The sequence below is a fragment of the Pongo pygmaeus genome, chromosome 21 (assembly GCF_028885625.2).
Source record: "Pongo pygmaeus isolate AG05252 chromosome 21, NHGRI_mPonPyg2-v2.0_pri, whole genome shotgun sequence".
Taxonomy (NCBI): Eukaryota; Metazoa; Chordata; class Mammalia; order Primates; family Hominidae; genus Pongo; species Pongo pygmaeus.
In genome coordinates, this window is record NC_072394.2 from 51,524,074 (window position 1) to 51,543,038 (window position 18,965).

General features: G+C 45.3%; 1 protein-coding gene across 3 annotated transcripts in view; it reads left to right on the forward strand.

Annotated features, from left to right (window-relative positions):
* The first annotated feature begins 291 nt into the window (after positions 1-291).
* The window catches only part of ARFGEF2 (ADP ribosylation factor guanine nucleotide exchange factor 2), a 115,005-nt gene continuing 96,331 nt past the window's right edge, over positions 292-18,965 (forward strand). For 2 of the 3 annotated variants that reach the window (XM_054467454.2, XM_054467455.2), the window contains exon 1: positions 292-1,639. In XM_054467454.2, coding sequence (XP_054323429.1) covers positions 1,519-1,639 — 121 coding nt within the window. In that variant the 5' untranslated portion in view covers positions 292-1,518. The remainder of the gene's footprint in view (positions 1,640-18,965) is intronic. The other variant, XM_063659320.1, reaches the window with a different exon arrangement.

Here is an 18,965-nt window from a genome sequence, read left to right on the forward strand (position 1 = left end):
CGACACTCGATAAACAGAAATTCACTGAACTGCAAAGTCACTGCTGCTGTGACAGGAGGGTCATACAGATGTGTGTATCTTGCCAGTGGCCGTGGTGAAACCCTGCCTGTGGAGAATAGACATAAACACACCTTTTCTCTCTCCCGCTCTGTCTTCCTTTCACCTCCCCTCTCCCTCCACCCCTTCCATTTCCTCTTCTCCCAGCATGTTCTTTCCATTCTTCCTCACCTCCTTCCCCTTCACCTCCTTCCTACACCATTCCTTTTCCCATCTCTTTCCTGTTTTCCTAACTTATGTTACTCTCATTTTTTTCTTTCTTTTCTGCTCTTCCTCTGACAGCTCCCCTTCCTACCTCCTCTCCCTTCACCCTTTCTCCTACTCTTTCCCCTCCTCTCATTTCTACCTCTCTTTCCTTTTCACTTCCCCTCTCCCTCCTTTCTCCTCACTTTTTCTTTTTTACCTTTGTGCCTCCCTCTCACCTCTTCCCACACCACCTCATCTCCTCCATAACTACCTCACCTCCTTTTTTTTTTTTTTTTGAGACAGGGTCTCCTTCTGTGGCCCAGGCTGGAGTGCAGTGGTGCCATCACAGCTCACTGCGGCCTCAACCTCCGAGGCTCAAGTGATCCTCCCACCTCAGCCTCCCCAGTAGCTGGGACCACAAGCAGCGACACCAGGCCCGGCTGTTTTACTTTTTATTTTGTAGAGAAAGGGTCTCCCTATGTTGCCCAAGCTGGTCTCGAACTCCTGGGCTCAAGCGATGCTCCCGCCTTGGCCTCCGGAAGCGCTGGAATTAGAGGCGAGAGCCGCCGCGCCGGGCCTCCCCCCTTCCCCTCCGCCGCCGCCTTCTCATCGCCCTTCCTCCTTCCTCCTGACGCCTCTTACTCCCGATCACCTCTCATTCATTCACCAGCTTCCAGTCCTCGCTCCCTCACCTCTTTTCTTTCCTACTTGCCTTCTCCTCTTGCCCCTTTATCATCTCTCCTTGTCACCGTTCTTTTTTGCCAATCCTCTCGTTCCCCTTCCTTTCCTCCTCCTCATTTCCTCCCTTACCCACGTCATCTCCATTCTTGTGCTCCCCTTCATCTCCCGTTACCCTGCGCTTCTCTCCTCTCATCTCCATTACCACCTCTCCTCCCTTTCACCTTTCTTTAGCCCCCACGTCCGCTATACCCTTCGCCCATGCCCGCTCCCCTCCCCACCTTCTCTTCCTCCTCCCTCCACCTTCGCCTTCTGTCTCTTGCCCACCTGACTCCGCTCCGCCCCCAGCCGTAGGCCCCGCCCCGCTGGGGGTCACGGGGCCGACGGACGCTAGGCGGCCGTAGCGGCCTTGCCAGTCACGTGGTCACGTGACGCGCTCCAACATGGCGGCGCCGTGGTGCCGAGGTGTCGCTTCCTGACGGGGCAGCGCGGACGAAAGCGGCCGGTGCCGGCCGGGACGCCGGGCCCGCAACCTAGCTCGCCATCTCGCTCACACCGCCCGCCCGCGGGGCTGTCAGCCCCCGCCGGGCCGGGGCCATGCAGGAGAGCCAGACCAAGAGCATGTTCGTGTCCCGGGCCCTGGAGAAGATCCTAGCCGACAAGGAGGTGAAGCGGCCCCAGCACTCCCAGCTGCGCAGGGCCTGCCAGGTGGCGCTCGGTGGGTGAGCCGCTCCCGCCCGGCCCCGCGCTGGCCTCAGCACGTCGGCCGTTGCCCTATCCTACTCGGCCTTGGCCCGGCCTCCTGGCCTCCGCTTCCCCCCGATCCCGAATTCCACCCTTCCGGCCTCCTCCTCATTATACCCCCGGGGGAAGTGTTGCCCGGGCAGCTCGGGACTGGCCCAAGGTCACCTAGCAAGTTGGTGACAACCAGAGCATGTTCCTCAGGGTTCCAGCTCAGGGCTTTTGCCACGATTCCTTGTCGCCCTGTTTCCTAGTTCCTCCCCTCACCACCTCCAAGTCCTAGAAACAGTAGCTGTTGCCCCAAGTTTTTTCGTTACCTGAGCTCTGCTGATTGGGGTTCCCCTAGGTGAACAGAGCATGTAGGAAGAGCCGTCCAACTGGTTTAGGGAAACCCCTGATTCTTGTTTTGGAAGTGCCCGTTGGAGAATGTTTTCCTTTCGTTTGGGGATCTCCCATAGCTCTTTTCCTCAAGGAAGGATTGTAGAAGGTGTTCTGGATCTCCCAGGCATTGTAGTGAGCAAGACATCTGCTTATTCCTAGCAGTCCACTAAAATACAAGGTCTTTAGAGCAAAGATGCTTGTCTGACTTATTCATTGCTGTATCCCTTGCGCTTGCAACAGTGCCTGGCGCACAGTAGGTGCTCGATAAATATTTGCTGATTGAATGGACCCTCAGATTATGGAAAGAAGGAGAATTCTAACTAATAGTTAAAGGCTTGGTAATTGATACCAAAATCACTCTCCTATCTTTCAGTTTTAATCATTTAACAAATATTTATCAAGTGCCCACTGCATACCAGGTACTGAGAATTCAGTGGGGAACAAGACGGACATGCTCCTTCCCCTATGGAGTTTATACTCGAAATAGAGGAGACAAAATAATTAAATAAGAAAATAGATGAGGTATTTTGGAATACTGATAAATACTATTTTGAAAATAAAAGAGCAAGATGTGGTAAAGAGGGCTTGAGGACTGCTTTCCATGGTCAGGAAAGTAATCTTTTCCGAGAGGAAAAGTAATCAGGTGGTCAGCAAAGTAATCTTTTCCGAGAGGGTGACATTTGAGCTGAGTACTGAAAGGCAAGAACTATCCACCATATGGAGTTTCAGAAGAGAGTTCTTGGTGGGAGAATCCATACATTTGACCAGAGCTGTTTTCAAGCTAATTCACTGCCCCAGCGTCTTTGGTTTGGAATCTGTAAAGACCTGTTTTTCCTAACAAATTGAGCAAATGGAAAGTTTGATTTTTAGTCACACAGTTTGAGATTGTTATCACCTTTCTCCCTTCATTTGCTACAAAGTATAGAGTAGTGTTCTTTTGGCATTTAGAAATAGGCTGGTGAACTTTGCACTTCCCTGGAAAGAAGGTCTCTGGCTTTCATCAGATTCTCAGAGGCGCCTGAGACTCCCTCAGGGGCCAACTATTGATGCAGAGGTGGTAGTCTAGATAATCTGGAAACAGTTGCTAGTCCGTGAAATTCAGGATCGGTGGAAGGAATTTACTGAGATGTAGATTTTTAAAGCTTTTCTATTCCAATAACCAAGGCTGTTGGGTATTGTTTTATCAGCAATGTGGGATAAGCACTGCAAAGCAGTTTGTTAGTTAGGCAAGAGCCTGGTATTTATAACTCCACGTTGAAATCTGCCTGGACTCTATCTTCTCGATATTGTTGTGGAGGTTTCAGAATAGTTATTTGGCAGAAAAGTTTTTATTTTTTCTTCACGAAACTTCTTAACATAAAATTTTCACCAAATTGTGCACCAAATTGTGCACCAAAGTGTGCATCACATTATTGGAACCTACTTATAAAATTTTAATCTGGGTCATAAAGGGCCATTAACACTGAGAATTTAATAGATATTTTCGGATCGTATCTTTGTTCAGAAGTTCAAGTTTTCCTAACACAAGTTGTGGAATGCATGTTTTCAGTTTTTAGTAGTGAATTGTAAAAAATGGCCTAGATAGGAAGTAATTTGACTACAGGTTATATGAATCACAAATTGGGGTTGTGCCAATGGCATAATAGGAACTATCATAAGGGAACGTATGCATAATGTTAAGTGACCATCTTTTTTAAGAGAATAATTGTGTGTCATTGCTGTTAAATAGAAATGACTGCTTTTACTTAGAGTAGAACACATAGCAGAATGCCTGGTGATATTTCACTCTGCCTTTCAAGGCCCAGTCTTGTGTCCAGTAGTCCCTATAAGAAGAGAAATTTGGGGCCGGGCGCAGTGGCTTACCCCTGTAATCCCAGCACCTTAGGAGGCCGAGGTGGGCAGATCATGAGATCAGGAGATCGAAACCATCCTGGCTAACACGGTGAAACCCCATCTATACTAAAAATGACAAAAGAAATTAGCTGGGCGTGGTGGCGGGCGCCTGTAGTCCCAGCTACTCGGGAGGCTGAGGCAGGAGAATGGCGTGAACCCAGGAGGTGGAGCTTGCAGTGAGCTGAGATTGCGCCACTGCTCTCCAGCCTGGGCGACAAAAAGAGACTCTGTCTCAAAAAAAAAAAAAAAAAAAAAAAGCTGAAACGAGCCAGTGTATAAGGAGCAGCTATGTGGTATTTTAGAGATTACCATGTATAGATTGTTGTTAATTGTGATAAGAGGAACTGTAAATGACGGCTCAAATTTGAAATGCTTGGATGATAAAGGGCATTTACAGGAAACAGCTTCTGTGATCTGATTCCACCAACTATAGCATATTAGGGGAGAGGATCAGGGCTGCAGGGGCTGTATAGTGTAGATGTTAGCTAGAAGCGTATTCTTTGGGACTCTAGACTTCTGTGTTCAAACCTCCTGTCTTCCACTTGCTACGTTTGTGATCTTGGACAAGTTACTTAATCTTATACCTTCCTCATAGGATTGTTGTAAAGATTAAGCTAATTGACATGTACAAAAAACTTGGCGTATAGTAGGTGCTCAGTAAATGCTTGCTATTACTATTTTTTTTATTATTATTTTAAGCTGTGACAAACCACAGCAGCTGTAGTTACTCTGGTTTGATGTTCTTAACCTTAGTTCCTCATTCAGGAATGACTTACTGTTCTATTTGGTGTGTAGATACAATAAATAAAAATGTAATTACATGATTGAAAGGCTGTGTTGGAGTATTAACTTCCCAAACTCAATGAAGCAGGGGTTGTCCCTTGTAAAAATTGTGATAATCATGATGGAGCAGATTTGGAGTAATCTCAATGATTCCTCTGCACTATATAACAAAAGCATAAATAGGGACGGCCCGATTAGGGGATAGTGTCCTTCCAACCTTTATCTGGAGAAATCAAGAGAGCCTGTGAGAGTATTCATCGCCCCAAGGACACTGTTACTCTTTACCTTGTTAATGAAACTTTGATATATATTAATAATCTTCAACTTTTCAGCCCTCTGTTGGAGAATATAATTACATTCTTAAACCTCTCTTTTATAATTGTCTTATTTAAGACTCATCTTCTCCCATGATGTCTCTTTAAGTTATATTTCTGCTCTTAAACTGTATGAAGTTTGGAGGCTTAATAGGATAATTATTTAAAATTCGATATGGAAAAATTTATCTATGGCTGGGTACTGTGGCTCATGCCTGTAATTCCAGCACTTTAGGAGGCCAAGGTGGGCGGATTGCTCGAGCCCAGGAGTTTGAGACCAGCCTGTGCAACATGGCAAAACCCTATCTCTAAAAAATATATAAAAATTAGCTGGGTGTGGTAGTGCATGCCTGTAGTCCCAGCTACTTGGGAGGCTGAGGTGGGAGGATGACTTGAACCCAGGAAATGGAGGTTGCAGTGAGTTGAGATCATGCCATTGCACTCCAGCCGAGGCAACAGAATGAGACCCTCACACAAAAGTGCTAAGTAATGGCTAAGTGCTCTATAATTACTAGTTGTCGTTATTCTCAGCCATTATCAAGAAAATTTAAAAAGAATAGTAAACGTACATATTTTCTTATGAAATTGAGTGACTTTTAAAGATCACATGTTGTATGATATCTGTGTGATATCTACTATGTACTAAGCATTTCTGAGTTCCAGGCACAGTAACGTGGGCTTTTCATGCAATTTAGTTCTCACCATTATCATCATTCCCACTGAGCCCCAGAGAAGTTAAGTTGGCCAGGGTAACTCAGTAAGTGATGCAACCGGGGTATAAACACAGGCAATCTGGCTCCATAGTCCAAGATCTTAACTATTACTACCATGTTTTCTTGCTTCTCCATATGAAAGTTGTTATGTATAAAATACTCAGTAGAGTCTTTAAAACAATCAGTATACCGCAGTGGAGTTTCAGGAAAGAGACCGTATGTTCTATAGCTGAATTTTGAGATATATTTGAAAGCCTTGAGTCAAAAAGATCACAGCTCTTTTCTTCAGGTTTTTACTACGTATATACTGGGTTTACTTTAATTAGGGGCTAATGGAAAGAAGGAAATGAGAGTAAAGAGCTGGTTACACATAAGCTTCATTTGTGTTATTCAGTTTTTCTTTTTTTTTTTTTTTTTTGAGACAGGATCTTGCTCTGTGGCCCAGGCTGGAGTGCAGTGGTGGGGTGTGATCTCAGGTCACTGCAACCTCTCCATCCCTGGCTCAGGTGATCCTCCCATTTCAGCCTCCCAAGTAGCTAGGACTACAGGGGCATACCACCCACCTGGCTAATTTTTTTATTTTTAGTAGAGACGGGGTTTCTCTGTTGTCTAGGCTGGAGTTAATCAGTTTTTCTAATTGATGATATCTCTTCATCAGCAGTAAACTCCCTCTTATTAATTCTGGAGTTGTGACCTGTTATGAATTCTGGATTGTGATTCATTTCTTTGGGTACAGCAGGCAATGGGAGACCAAGGCTAAGGAAGAGAGCAACTTGCCCATCCATATCCACACAGCTGGGTGGGGAAACGTAGCTGCAGCACATGATGTAGCTTCACATAGATCATAACATCCATTCTTAGATTTGCTCCTCTGTTTAATATACGAGATTTAGGATGTGGATGGGTCATTGGTGACCTTAGCTTGAGCTTTTTTGATGCTGTGATGGAGGTGAAGGCCAGACTGGCATGAGTCGAGGCGTGGGAGCTGAGGAAACAGATGGTGAGCATAGTCAACTCTCCCAAAGTTTGGTTGTGTTGTAAAGAGGAAGAAGGAGTGGCTCCTGGGAGTTGTTTGTTTATTTAAAGGTAGAAAAGACTTTAACTTAAAATATTGTTAAGGGATCCAGTTAAGGAAGTATATTCCTAAATCTTAGTTGTATATGAATGTGTATAAGACATACAAATGGGCATTTATCATATGGACATCTATGTGTCCATATGATACATAAATTGCTTTTTCTTCCATATGATCCTTTTATTCTTATTCTGATATGTTCAGAAAAACCATTCTCATCATGAGGATTACTGTGAAATTTGAAAAATATAAAAAACATCTCTAGATTGACATAACATGGCCGGGCACAGTGGCTCACACCTGTAATCTCAGCACTTCGGGAGGTCGAGGCGGGCGGATCAGTTGAGGCCAGGGGTTCAAGACTAGCCTGGCCAAAATGGCAAAACCCCATCTGTACTAAAATACAAAAATTAGCTGGGCGTGGTGGCGCACACCTGTAATCCCAGCTACTTGGGAGGCTGAGGCAGGAGAATCGCCTGAACCCGGGAGGTGGAGGTTGCAGTCAGCCAAGATGGCGCCACTGCACTCCAGCCTGGGCAACAGAGCGAGACTCCGTCTCAAAAAAAAATTAAAAAATAAATAAATAAATTGACATAACAAATAAGACTTTAAATTGAAATGCAGAATAAAGCCTTTAATTTTAGCAAATTCTAGTGTTTTGATTAGACATTTTGTTTATAAGTGCTATGTATCATAAAAATTTTGAGAAATAACAGGACTTAGGACCCTGGAAGATTACTTTTTGTCGAAAACCACTATGGATTCTTCAGGAGGAGGTTATCTGTCTGGAAGCAGCATCGAAAAACTGGATTATTGTTGATTATTAAAAAGCGTTTATATGTAGGATTGGCAGAGAGTTGATTGAGAGTTTGAAAGTTTGATTTGCTTATTGATAGTCCAGTGATCCCTCTTTGGGCCGCAGTTTCCCAAGGTGATAAAGATAATAATACCTTTGTCACAGGATTATTGCAAAGGTTAAATGAACTACTGCAGTAAGTAACTGGCACAGTACCTGGCACCTGACAGATGACCTGCTGAAATTCAGAGACATTGGTGTTGCAATCTTTTTTTTTTTTTGAGCCAGTCTCGCTCTGTCGCCCAGGCTGGAGTGCAGTGGTGCGATCTTGGCTCACTGCAAGCTCCACCTCCTGGGTTCACGCCATTCTCCTGCCTCAGCCTCCTGAGTAGCTGGGACCACAGGCGCCCGCCACCACACCCAGCTAATTTTTTGTATTTTTAGTAGAGACGGGATTTCACCGTGTTAGCCAGGATGGTTTCGATCTCCTGACCTCGTGATCTGCCCACCTTGGCCTCCTAAAGTGCTGAGATTACAGGCGTGAGCCACCGCACCCAGCTGGTGTTGCAGTCTTTAAAGGAAAAGGAACTGAATGCTTGCCTTTCTCTACCTCCCCTATTAGTTGGTTTATAGACCTTTTTGTAAGTCTCCAGCATGATTGAAGCAGTGGTTGGATGGAATGAATTTAGAGCTCTATCCTGTACTTATAAATCTCAGGGGAGAGTCTGAAAGCAGTGCTAGGGAAAACAGTAAGACCATTCTTCATGAAAAAGAGTGAACTTGTGAAAATGTGTACTTAATCAGCAAGAACATGGAGTGTCCTATATAAATAGCTCAGAGCTGTGTTTAGCTCTCGCCAGTTTCACCAGGCTTAGGGGGCCTGCCAGGAAAATACTTGACTTTCTTTCCAGCAAGGTTATCCTAGAAAAAATAGTTTTGCATTTGCTGATTCATTTCTGAAATCTTCCAGTGAGAAGCTCATTTCTGTTTAGTGTCTTGGGTGTAAACAAGCCTTCTGGCTTGATATTTTATTAGGTTTTATACCTTTGTGAGGAGAACAGCCTTCTTGTGCTAGGACACAAAATTCTTAAGTTTTCCTTCCGTCCTAGGGAGTGGTCAGTGTATATTTGTTGTTCTGAATATAGCCCTTTTGCCTGTTGACTAAACCAGGCCCAACATTTATTCAGAAGATATTTATTTGGGTGTTACCCCTGGTGTCATGATGCAGAGGGATCAAAACAAACAAGGACCATGTTCTGAAGGAGTTTGCAGTTGAATGGGGTAGATGGGCATTGTTCAGAGGATATGCCCTCTAGGTCATGATAACAACCCAAGAAGTACTGAAGGAGAGAAACCTGGTTCTGCAAGGGCAGTGAACAGAGGAGTGAGGGAAGACTTCCCTGAGGAAGTCTCACTCGTTCAGTGAGAATTAATGATGAGTGAGAATTAAGTAGTTGGGGGCAGGAGGCATTTCAGCAGAGGGAACAACCTGAGTGAAGGTTCTATGGCAGAGAGGAAAACAGTTGTTGGGGAAACTGAAAGAGACCAGTGTGTGGTTGGAACATTGTACTTGAGCAAAGAGAGTGGAGAGGGAGTGGGAGTGGGAGATGTAGGCCAAGACCCCAACATGCAAGGCCTGGAGGTTATGGCTAGGAGTTTTATTTTTTAGGTCAAAGGCAGTGAGATGACACTGAAGAGTTAAACCAGGAAGCAGGTGATAGGATGACCAGGTGTATTATTTTGGAAAGATCATTTGGACCACTGTGTTCAGAACATCTTAGGGGAAGACCAGAGGGATTGCCAAGGAACCAATGAAGAGACTGTCTGAGTCCATTTTGTGCTGCTTTAACAGAATGCTACTCACTGGGCGATTTATAAAGAACAGAAGTTTATTTGGCTCACAGTCCAAGAGCATGGCACTAGCATCTGGCCAGGGTCATCCTATGGGGGAAGGCGAGAGAGGAAATGGGGGTTGAACTCATCATTTTATCAGGAGCCCACTCATGCAGTAATGTATTAGTCCATTCACGAGGGCAGAGCCCTCGTGACCTAATCACTTCTTAAAGGCTCCACTCTTACACCATCACAGTGGCAATTAATTTGCAGCAGAGTTTTGGTAGGGATATTCAGACCATCGCAGGCAGTTATCATTGTTCAGGTGAGAGATATTGGTGGCCTGGACTAGTGATGACAGTAGAAATAGAGCAAAGAAAATGAATTTCCAACCTGGTTAGAAGATGAAGCCAACAAAACCTTGTGATGGAGCGAGTAAGAGCATGGGAAAGAGGATTGATAAGCTTGACTCTTCGATTTCTGACTCACCCAGCTGGGTGGATGCTGCCTATTTTTTAAGATGGGAATGTGGGAAGAGGACTACATGGAGGGTGGAGGGAGGAAGTTGATCTGAGTTGGGACTTGGATGTGTGGAGTTTGGTCTGCCTTTGAGCATTCAGTTGGACATGTGAAATGGGAAGTGGCCAGTTTTATGAGCCTGATGTTCATAAGAGAGGCCTGGGCTTAATATAGGAATTTGGGAGTCAGCAGAGTCTAGGTGGGAATGGGAAGCCTGGTGAGACGGTATACAGAGAGAGAGGCAGGAGGTCTGGGCCTGAGAACCCTCCAGGCCTTTTCTGGCTGGGCAGAGGAGGCTGAGTCTGCAGACGAAATAGAGCAGAGATGGGCAAGAAGCGGAGGAAAGATGAGGAAAATATGTGGTTATGAAGCCCAAAGTCGAGAAAATTTGAGAGTGAGGTCAGTAAGGTGAAATGCTACAGAGAGGTCAAGTCAGGTTAAGACTGGAAAAATGCCCATCAGATTTAGAGACATGTGGGTCATTGGTGGCCTTAGCTTGAGCTGTTTTGGTGGCATGATGGAGGTGAAAGCCAGACTGGCGTGGGAGGTGAGGAAACAGACGGTGAACATAGACAACTCTTTCCCGAAGGTTGGCTGTGGGAGGAGGGAGATGTGGCTGTTAAAAGTATTTTGTTTTTTCTTTTTTTTTAAGGTAGAAGAGACTTGAACTTGTTTAAATGTCACTGGGGAGGGAGCCAGTTCAAGGAGAGGTTTGATAATGCAGAAAGAAGAAAGGACAGTGTTTCATTTTTTCAACAAATGTTGGGTGCCTGCCACTCTGTGCTGAAGAATTCTCAGTACTTGGGAATTCAGCAGTGAACAGAACAGGCAAAGTGTCTGTTGTCATAGAGTTTATGTTCTACTGGGGAAGGCAGATAATAAATGAACTGATATATAATACGTCAAGGGTGATAAATACTATGAAAAAAGACTAGAAAAATGAATCAGTAAAGTGAGAGAACAAAGCAGGTAAGGAGATACAGGGCGACAAGGGGGTGGCAGTATTAGGTGGTGAGGAAGTCCCCTGAAGAGGACATCAGAGCAGGGATCTGAAGGAAGTGAGGGGGTGAGCCATGGAGATATCTGGGGGGAGGGAGGGCATCCGCAGGAGCAGGAATAGCTCGTGCAAAGGCCCTGGGGCAGAAATGTGCTTGGTGTGTTCGAGCAGGTAGGCCAGGGCCAGGGTGGTAGAAGGCAAGAGCAGAGGGATAGCAGGGGCCAGATCACGTAGAGGTTTGGAGGCCAAGATCGAGAGTTTTAATTTTACGCGGAATGGGATGGAAAGCTACTGGAGCATTTTGAGCAAAGGAGTGTTGTGATCCGAGTTACATTTTGAGGGCATCCCTCTGGCTGCTGTTGAGAAAAGCTGTGGGGTGGAAGGGAGGATAATTGCTGAAGCATGGAGACCAGTTACCAGACCATTGTGATGGCCCAGGTGGGAGATAACGGTTGCTTGGCCTAGGGTGATGGTGGTGGCGTAGTGTGGTAAGAAGGGATCAGGTTCTAGATATTATGGGTAGTGTGAAGTTCCTGAGAAGGCGGATAGGGATGGGGAGATGACGGAGGTGGAGGGGTTGGACACCCACTCCCTTATAGCAGGAGAGAGCAGAGAGTAGGCCCGAAGTGGGTCAGGTTGTAGGTTTGCTAACAGCAAGCTGAGGGAGTCTCCTTGTGCCCACTTCTAATTTCTGAGTGAAGTAGGAGGCCACTCCATTGGTTGTGAGTAAAGAGGACGGCAGCAGAACAGCGATGATTGGGAGGGGAGAGATGGACTGTTGAGGGTGGAGAAATGTGCAGTAGCCATCATGGAGAGTGAGAGGTGACCAAATTACTGGGCAGCATTTCAGGTTTCATTCATGGTGGGTAACTGGGGCTCTGTAGGCCTGCCAACCTGCCCTGTTGTCAGAGGTCTGCTTAGGCGGAGACAGGTGAAAAGGGGACGCTAGTACAATCTAAGTTTGGGATTTTGCCAGAAGTTAAGACTAAAGGTCAGAGAGAGTCCAGGCTATTGATTGCGTGTCATCTGATAATAGTCCTGCTAATGGGATCTACCCCGGAAAATGAGGAAAAAGGAAAGCCGAGAGGTTGGCCATCTCAAGGTTTGAGAGGACAAAGACAGGTTCTACTGGGAGCATTTGAGAGGGTCAGCTGGAAGGAGAGAAGAGGAAGGAGCTGGAAGTGCCCCAGTTCCATATAGGGACAAGAGTCAGTGTGACCAGCCTCACCAGGCTGGCTTGGAGTGGAGGAGGACGTGGCAGGTGACTGGGAGCTAAAGGAATTTAGGGGCAGCGTTGGTTTCTGTGGGGGAAGCCTGCAACAGATAGATGTCTGAGGAGTGTGGAAGGGTTACTGTGGGATCTGGGGGCATTGGCCACTGATGGGATTGTTGGGCAGTGCTGGGTTTGAGGTTGGTGATGGGGATTGTTGGACTTGCTTTGGGAGTGGAAGAGAGAATGCGAGCCAGTGTCAGAGGTGCTGGTGGATGGAGGTGTGTGACCCGAGTGGTAACATCCAGAAAGGATTTCCCACAAAGACAGCGCGGCTTTTCAGCTGCAGCTGCCCCACCCTGCTCCAGTCTCCCTCATTTGCAGCCTGGAAATTGTTGCTAATTGCCCCATTGGCAGTTGGGAAGGCAACGCCTGTTAAGATGTGGAGCAATAAAGTGGAGCAGGTATGCTGTGCCGTATGCCCTTCTTCCTGCACCGTCCTCCTTCTGTCATCGTTGAGTGGCTCAGGATTGCTGGCCCTCCAACAGACTGCCTGGGCGTGGATCCTGACTGCAGAGTAGCACTTCTGGCTGTGACGTGGGCAAATGGCTTAACCTCCCTGTGCTCAGATTCCTCACCTGTAAAACAGTTATGGATGATTAGAGTGTTCCTGCCTCCCTGGATTGTGGTGAGGACTGAATGAGCACCTGCCACTAGGAGGCAATCAGTGAATCAGCTATCATCATTATTATTGTTATTGTTATTATTATTATTAGGGTTCCACTCATTCTCTTTTTCCCTTGGCATTGCTTGATCCCACGGAGATCCCACTAGAGATTTTGCTTTAATACTGACTTGTTTTAAAATAAGAGCAAGAGAACTGACATTTATTGACCACCTGCTGTGTGCCATCCGCCGCCTTAGTCACCACCAAGACCTCTCTCAAGTGTCAAGAGAATTATCTGCACTCTTGGTGCCTAGTTATGGTCTCTGGGGCATGTGGGGCTGTTTTTTATCACTCCCATTTTTTAGAGTAGGAAATCAAGATTCAGGGAAGTTGGCCGGGTGCGGTGGCTCATGCCTGTAATCCCAGCACTTTGGAAGGCTGAGGCGGGTGTGTCACCTGGGGTTAGGAGTTCAAGAACTGCCTGGCCAACATGGCGAAACCCTGTCTCTACTAAAAATATAAAAATTAAGCGGGCATGGTGGCGTGTGCCTGTAGTCCCAGCTATTTGGGAGGCTGAGGCAGGAGAATCTCTTGAACCCAGGAGGTGGAGGTTGCAGTGAGCCGAGATGGTGCTACTGCACTCCAGCCTGAGTGACAGAGTGAGACTTCATCTCAAAAAAATAAAAGATTCAGGGAAGTTTAATAACCCAATAACCCATCTGGCATCATTCAGCTAATAGATGTCTGTGCCAGGACTTGAACCCAGCTGTCTCACACCTGTATCTTTTCTTTCTGCCATATCAGGCTGTGCCATGCTATCTGTGAGGCACCCTGCCATGCACACTTTTTCCCTGTTCCTTTTTCTCCCTCCTTTTAAAAGAAAAATTATTATACTTTTAAGTTCTGGGATACATGTGCGGAACAAGCAGGTTTGTTACATAGGTATATGTGTGCCATGGTGGTTTGCTGCACCCATCAACCCGTCATCTAGGTTTTCAGCCCAGCATGCATTAGGTATTTGTCCTAATGCTCTTCCTCCCCTTGCCTCCCACCCCTCAACAGGCCCTGGTGTGTGATGTGTCCTTCCCTGTGTCCATGTGTTCTCATTGTTCAGCTCCCACTTATGAGTGAGAACATGTGGTGTTTGGTTTTCTGTTCCTATGTTAGTTTGCTGAGAATGATGGCTTCCAGCCTCATCCGTGTCTCTGCAAAGGACATGAACTCGTCCTTTTTTATGGTTGCATAGTAGTCCATGCGTATATGTGCCACATTTTCTTTATCCAGTCTATCATTAATGGGCATTTGGGTTGGTTCCAAGTCTTTGCTGTTGTGAATAGTGCTGCAGTAAACATACATGTGCATGTGTCTTTATAGTAGAATGATTTATAATCCTTTGGGTATATACCCAGTGATGGGATTGCTGGGTCAAATGGTATTCCTCATTCTAGATCCTTGAGGAATCGCCACACTGTTTTCCACAATGGTTGAACTAATTTACACTCCTACCAACAGTGTAAAAGCGTTCCTATTTCTCCACATCCTCTCCAGCATCTGTTGTTTCCTGACTTGTTAATGATTGCCATTCTAACTGGCGTGAGATGGTATCTCATTGTGGTTTTGATTTGCATTTCTCTTTTTTTTTTTTTGAGACGGAGTTTCCCTCTTGTTGCCCAGGCTGGAGTGCATTGGCACGATCTCAGCTCACTGCGCCCTTTGCCTCCAGGGTTCAGGCGGTTCTCCTGCCTCAGCCTCCTGAGTAGGTGGGACTACAGGCGTGCACCACCACGCCCGGCTAATTTTTTTGTATTTTTAGTAGAGACAGGGTTTCTCTATGTTGGCCAGGCTGGTCTCGAACTCCCGACCTCAGGTGATCTGCCCGCCTCGGCCTCCCAAAGTGCTGGGATTACAAGCATGAGCCACCACATCGGGCCTTGATTTATGTTTCTCTAATGACCAGAGATGATGAGCTTTTTTTCATATGTTTTTTGGCTACATAAATTTCTTCTTTTGAGAAGTGTCTGTTCATATCCTTCGCCCACTTTTTGATGGGATTGTTCTTCCCTCTTTTAATGGAAAAAAAAAAAGATTGCATTATCCAGCTATATCAAGAACCCAACTTTTAGGTTGGGCCATATGAGACTACTGCTATTTGAGCATTTCCAGCCTGAGTGAGAGGGTGAGACTCTGTCTCCAAAACAAAAACAAAAGATGCTGGTGTGCTTCAGACTGTGCCTTCTCTCCACCTGCACAGGTTCTGTCCTGCTCTAAGCCCCCATTGCTGCTAGGCTGGATTATTAGCAGTAACTTCCTGATTGGTTTCCCTGCTTCTGTGCTGGCCACCTTCCTCTTCATCCTCACAGCAGCGAGTGATCTGTCTGAAGAAAAGTTGAGTCAGGCCGCCCTCTCCCAGCCCCTCCATGGGCTTCCACCCATCCCTTACAAAGATGCTGTTTATCATCTGGGCCCTTACTGGGCCTAGTGGAGAAGATTTTTCAAGAGTGTCTTTCTTTCTTTTTTTTTTAGATGGACTCCAAGTCTTTTTACCATGTTGCTCAGGCTGGTCTGAGCTCCTGAGCTTAAACTGATCTGCCCGCCTCAGCCTCCCAAAGTGCTGGGATTACAGGCATGAGCCACTGGGACTGGCCTCAAGATTTTTTTTTCTTCAACAAAGAGTAGTTTAGAAAGTGCAGCAATTCCTAATTCTTGTGGGAATACTTAAGGGTAAATTTAGAAAACTAAAGAAAATCTGTGAACATAGGATTTGCAGCTGGAGTTTCTTGGGTTTCTGCAGTTACTCTTCAGGTAGCAACTCTTTCCTGGTCACAGGAGAGGGCTGCTGTCTTAGGTCCCTGTGCCCTGCACTGCTGCTGCTGCCAGTCCTGTCAACCCTTGCTCATTCCCATTCCAAAACCAGGTTTTACCTTTGCTGTGGTCATGCCAGGCCAGAAATGGGGTTTGGAGATTTCAGAAGGCTTGTAAACTAGCCTTCCCAGCTGGATGGGTTCACAGAGCAGTAAAACACCAGTGTTTTGAACCATGGTTGTAGCATTCATGGTTAGTATCAGTGCTAGGAAAACCACACATTTAAACTCTTCTGCATTTATAGTTTACAGAGTAATTCCGTATGCTTGTTCAAGAGTCAAGGTATCCAGGAGAACACAGACTCTGGAGCCTGATTTTCTGGGTTTAAGTCCAATCTCCAGTACTTAATAACTTGTAACCTCTGTGGATCTTGATTTTCATCTATAAAATTTATAATGGAGTTTGGCCTTGAACTTCGGTCCTCTGGCTCCTTAGTTCTTTGGCTGGACAACATTTTGCTTATAGAAAACTTGATGTTTTGTCCTCATAGCACTGGTCACAGTCCTTAAAAGCCACTTTTATCCCCTGCAGCTACTTTTCTGCAGCCACTGAAGCACTCTCTCCTTGGCTCTTCTCCATCCCATAAGGAAAATTGGCAAACTGGCAGCCTCAGGGCTAGGCAGCTTGCAAACCGGTCTTATTTAAGCCATAATATTTTTTAAATATATTTTTATTGATACATATAGCTGTACATATTTTTGAGGTGCATTGATAATTGGATGCTTTCATATAGTCAAATCAGGGTAACTGGGATATCCATCACTTTAAATTTATTTTTTCTTTATATTAGGAACATTTGAATTATTCTTTGCTAGCTATTTTGAAATGTACAGTTGGTTAATGTTAACTGTAGTCATCCTACTGATCTAACAAACACCAGATCTTATTTTTTCTATTTAACATAATTTTAAAACAATTGAAGGTGTTTGAATTGCAATCAGAGGTTTCACTTAAAATCTGGATTTCGACCTCTGGAAAAATCAGAACAACTAGCACCTGTGAGCTGAGGGACTCTAAAGATTCCAGTCAGCTGGAGCTGAGGAGTTGCCGCACCTCTTCCTGTACTGGGTGGAGAGAGAGTCCTGTCTTTCTTTGATCTTACACCCACCGTGTTTTTTCTTGACATTTCCCGTCTGGCCTCCATGGGCCTTTGTAGTTGGTGTAACTTTTGTGTTTGGTTTGTTTTATGGTTTTTTGTTGTTGTTGTTGTTGTTGTTGTTTTTGAGACAGAGTCTCACTATGTCACCCAGGCTGAAGTGCAGTGGTACCATCTCGGCTCACTGCAGTTACTGCTTCCCGGGTTCAAGCGATTCTCCTGCCTCAGCCTCCTGAGTAGCTGGGATTACAGGTGTGTGGTACCACACCTGGCTAATTTTCATATTTTTAGTAGAGATGGGGTTTCACCATGTTGGTCAGGCTGGTCTCAAACTCCTGACCTCGTGATCTGCCTGCCTCGGCCTCCCAAAATGCTGGGATTACAGGCATGAGCCACCGCACCTGGCCTATAGTGGCATTTCAAAACAGATTGTTTTAGAGCTCACAGGCCAGCACCAACGCTAGCGAAGACCTCATTGCTTCAGATAGGTTTAGGACTTAAACTTGACTCTAACAAGGTAATGGTGATTGGAAGGAAAACTTAAACATTTAAGTTTGGGCAGCAGCACCCCTCTGGCATGTCACAGTGACATATCTTGTCACCCAAGCAGAGCCTTAGCATTATAGATACAGGTTTCTAAAAGCTGATAGCTTGGCCGCCAGCCTCATGGGCTGGATCTCCCACAACTTCATGGGCCTCTTCTAGTGGAAGCTGGAGCATTTCCTTGGTGAATTCTTTTCCCTGAGGGGCAAGATCCATGCCACACAGCTCTCTGACCCTGTGTGTCACAACCCTTATGGTCCATGAGCAAAATGGTTGCTATTAGTCATTTGGGCATTTCTCTTCTGTTTTCTTATGTGTGTAATAAGATATACAAAGTCGGGCTTGAAGGTTAGAAATTGCTACTTCCAGTGAGTCAGTTTACTTGGTTTTCACGTCTTCAAGTTGAGTCTAGAATGGTGTTACCTAAGAAAAGGAAATTTGCAACCTTCAGCACCGTGTCCTGGGGTTGCTAGGATAACTAGTGCCATATCCACACTACTGGCTCTCTAGAGATTGTGTGAAGGAGGCTGGCCTTTTGGAGATGATCTGAATACATGGTATTGAGGACAAACCTCCTTCCCATGCCTGATTTGATAATATGTGGGTTTGTGGGTCTAACATGTAGAAATACACTCAACTGAGTGGATGTGGGGGAATTCTGTGTATTTAGACAGGGTGTTTTGTTGTTTTAATGGCACAAAACCTTGTTTTCCTGGAAATAAGACTATCTCTGAGATTGTGATTTCTGAAAAATGACATTTTATTCCTATAACCCTGCCAGGGGTAGTTGTAACCTCTGTGGTTAAGATTTTAAAATTAATTTTAATTCAAAAAAGTCACACGTGCCTTAGCACAATGTGAATGTACTTAATGCCATTCAACTGTAAACTTAAAAGATGGTTAAGACGGTAAATTTTAGGTTATGTATATTTTATTATAATTGTTTTAAAAAGTGCTGATTAAGAAAAAGTGTGTATGCTTATCATAGAAAATGTGAAAAAAGAAAAAATCATCATCCCACTACTTAGACAACTTTCAATATTTTATTGGTTTCAATACTTTGTTATATTGGTTTCCAGTCTTCTATGCATATTTGCACACAGTTGAGATGTTGTGATATTACCATGTTATTGTGTCAGCTAACTGTCATGAACATGCATTCTGCAGAATAAGAAACAGGTAAGAACGTGGCTGTAGAGCCAGAAAGCCTCGGTTCAAATTCTGGCTCCCTAGTTCTTGATGTGCAACAGTAGCCAAGTTACCTAACCTCCTGTGCCTTGGTTTCCTCATCAAAATCATTGCTTCTCATCAAGAGCGGTTTTGCTCAGGAGACACTTGGCAATGTCTACAGACATTTTTGGTTTTCAAGATGGCACAGGGGTCAGGGGTGCTCCTGGTATCCAGTGGATGGAGGACAGGGATGCTACTAAACATCCTAGCGTGCACAGGGCAGCCTCATAACAAAGAATTCTTCATCCCCAAATGTCAGTGGTGCCAAGGCTGAGAAACCCTCCTCTAAATGAGATGGATATAATAATAGTACGGACCTCATAGGATCGTCGTGAGGGCTAAATGAGCTAAAACACATACTCACAGTAATGCCTAGCCAGTCACTCCATGT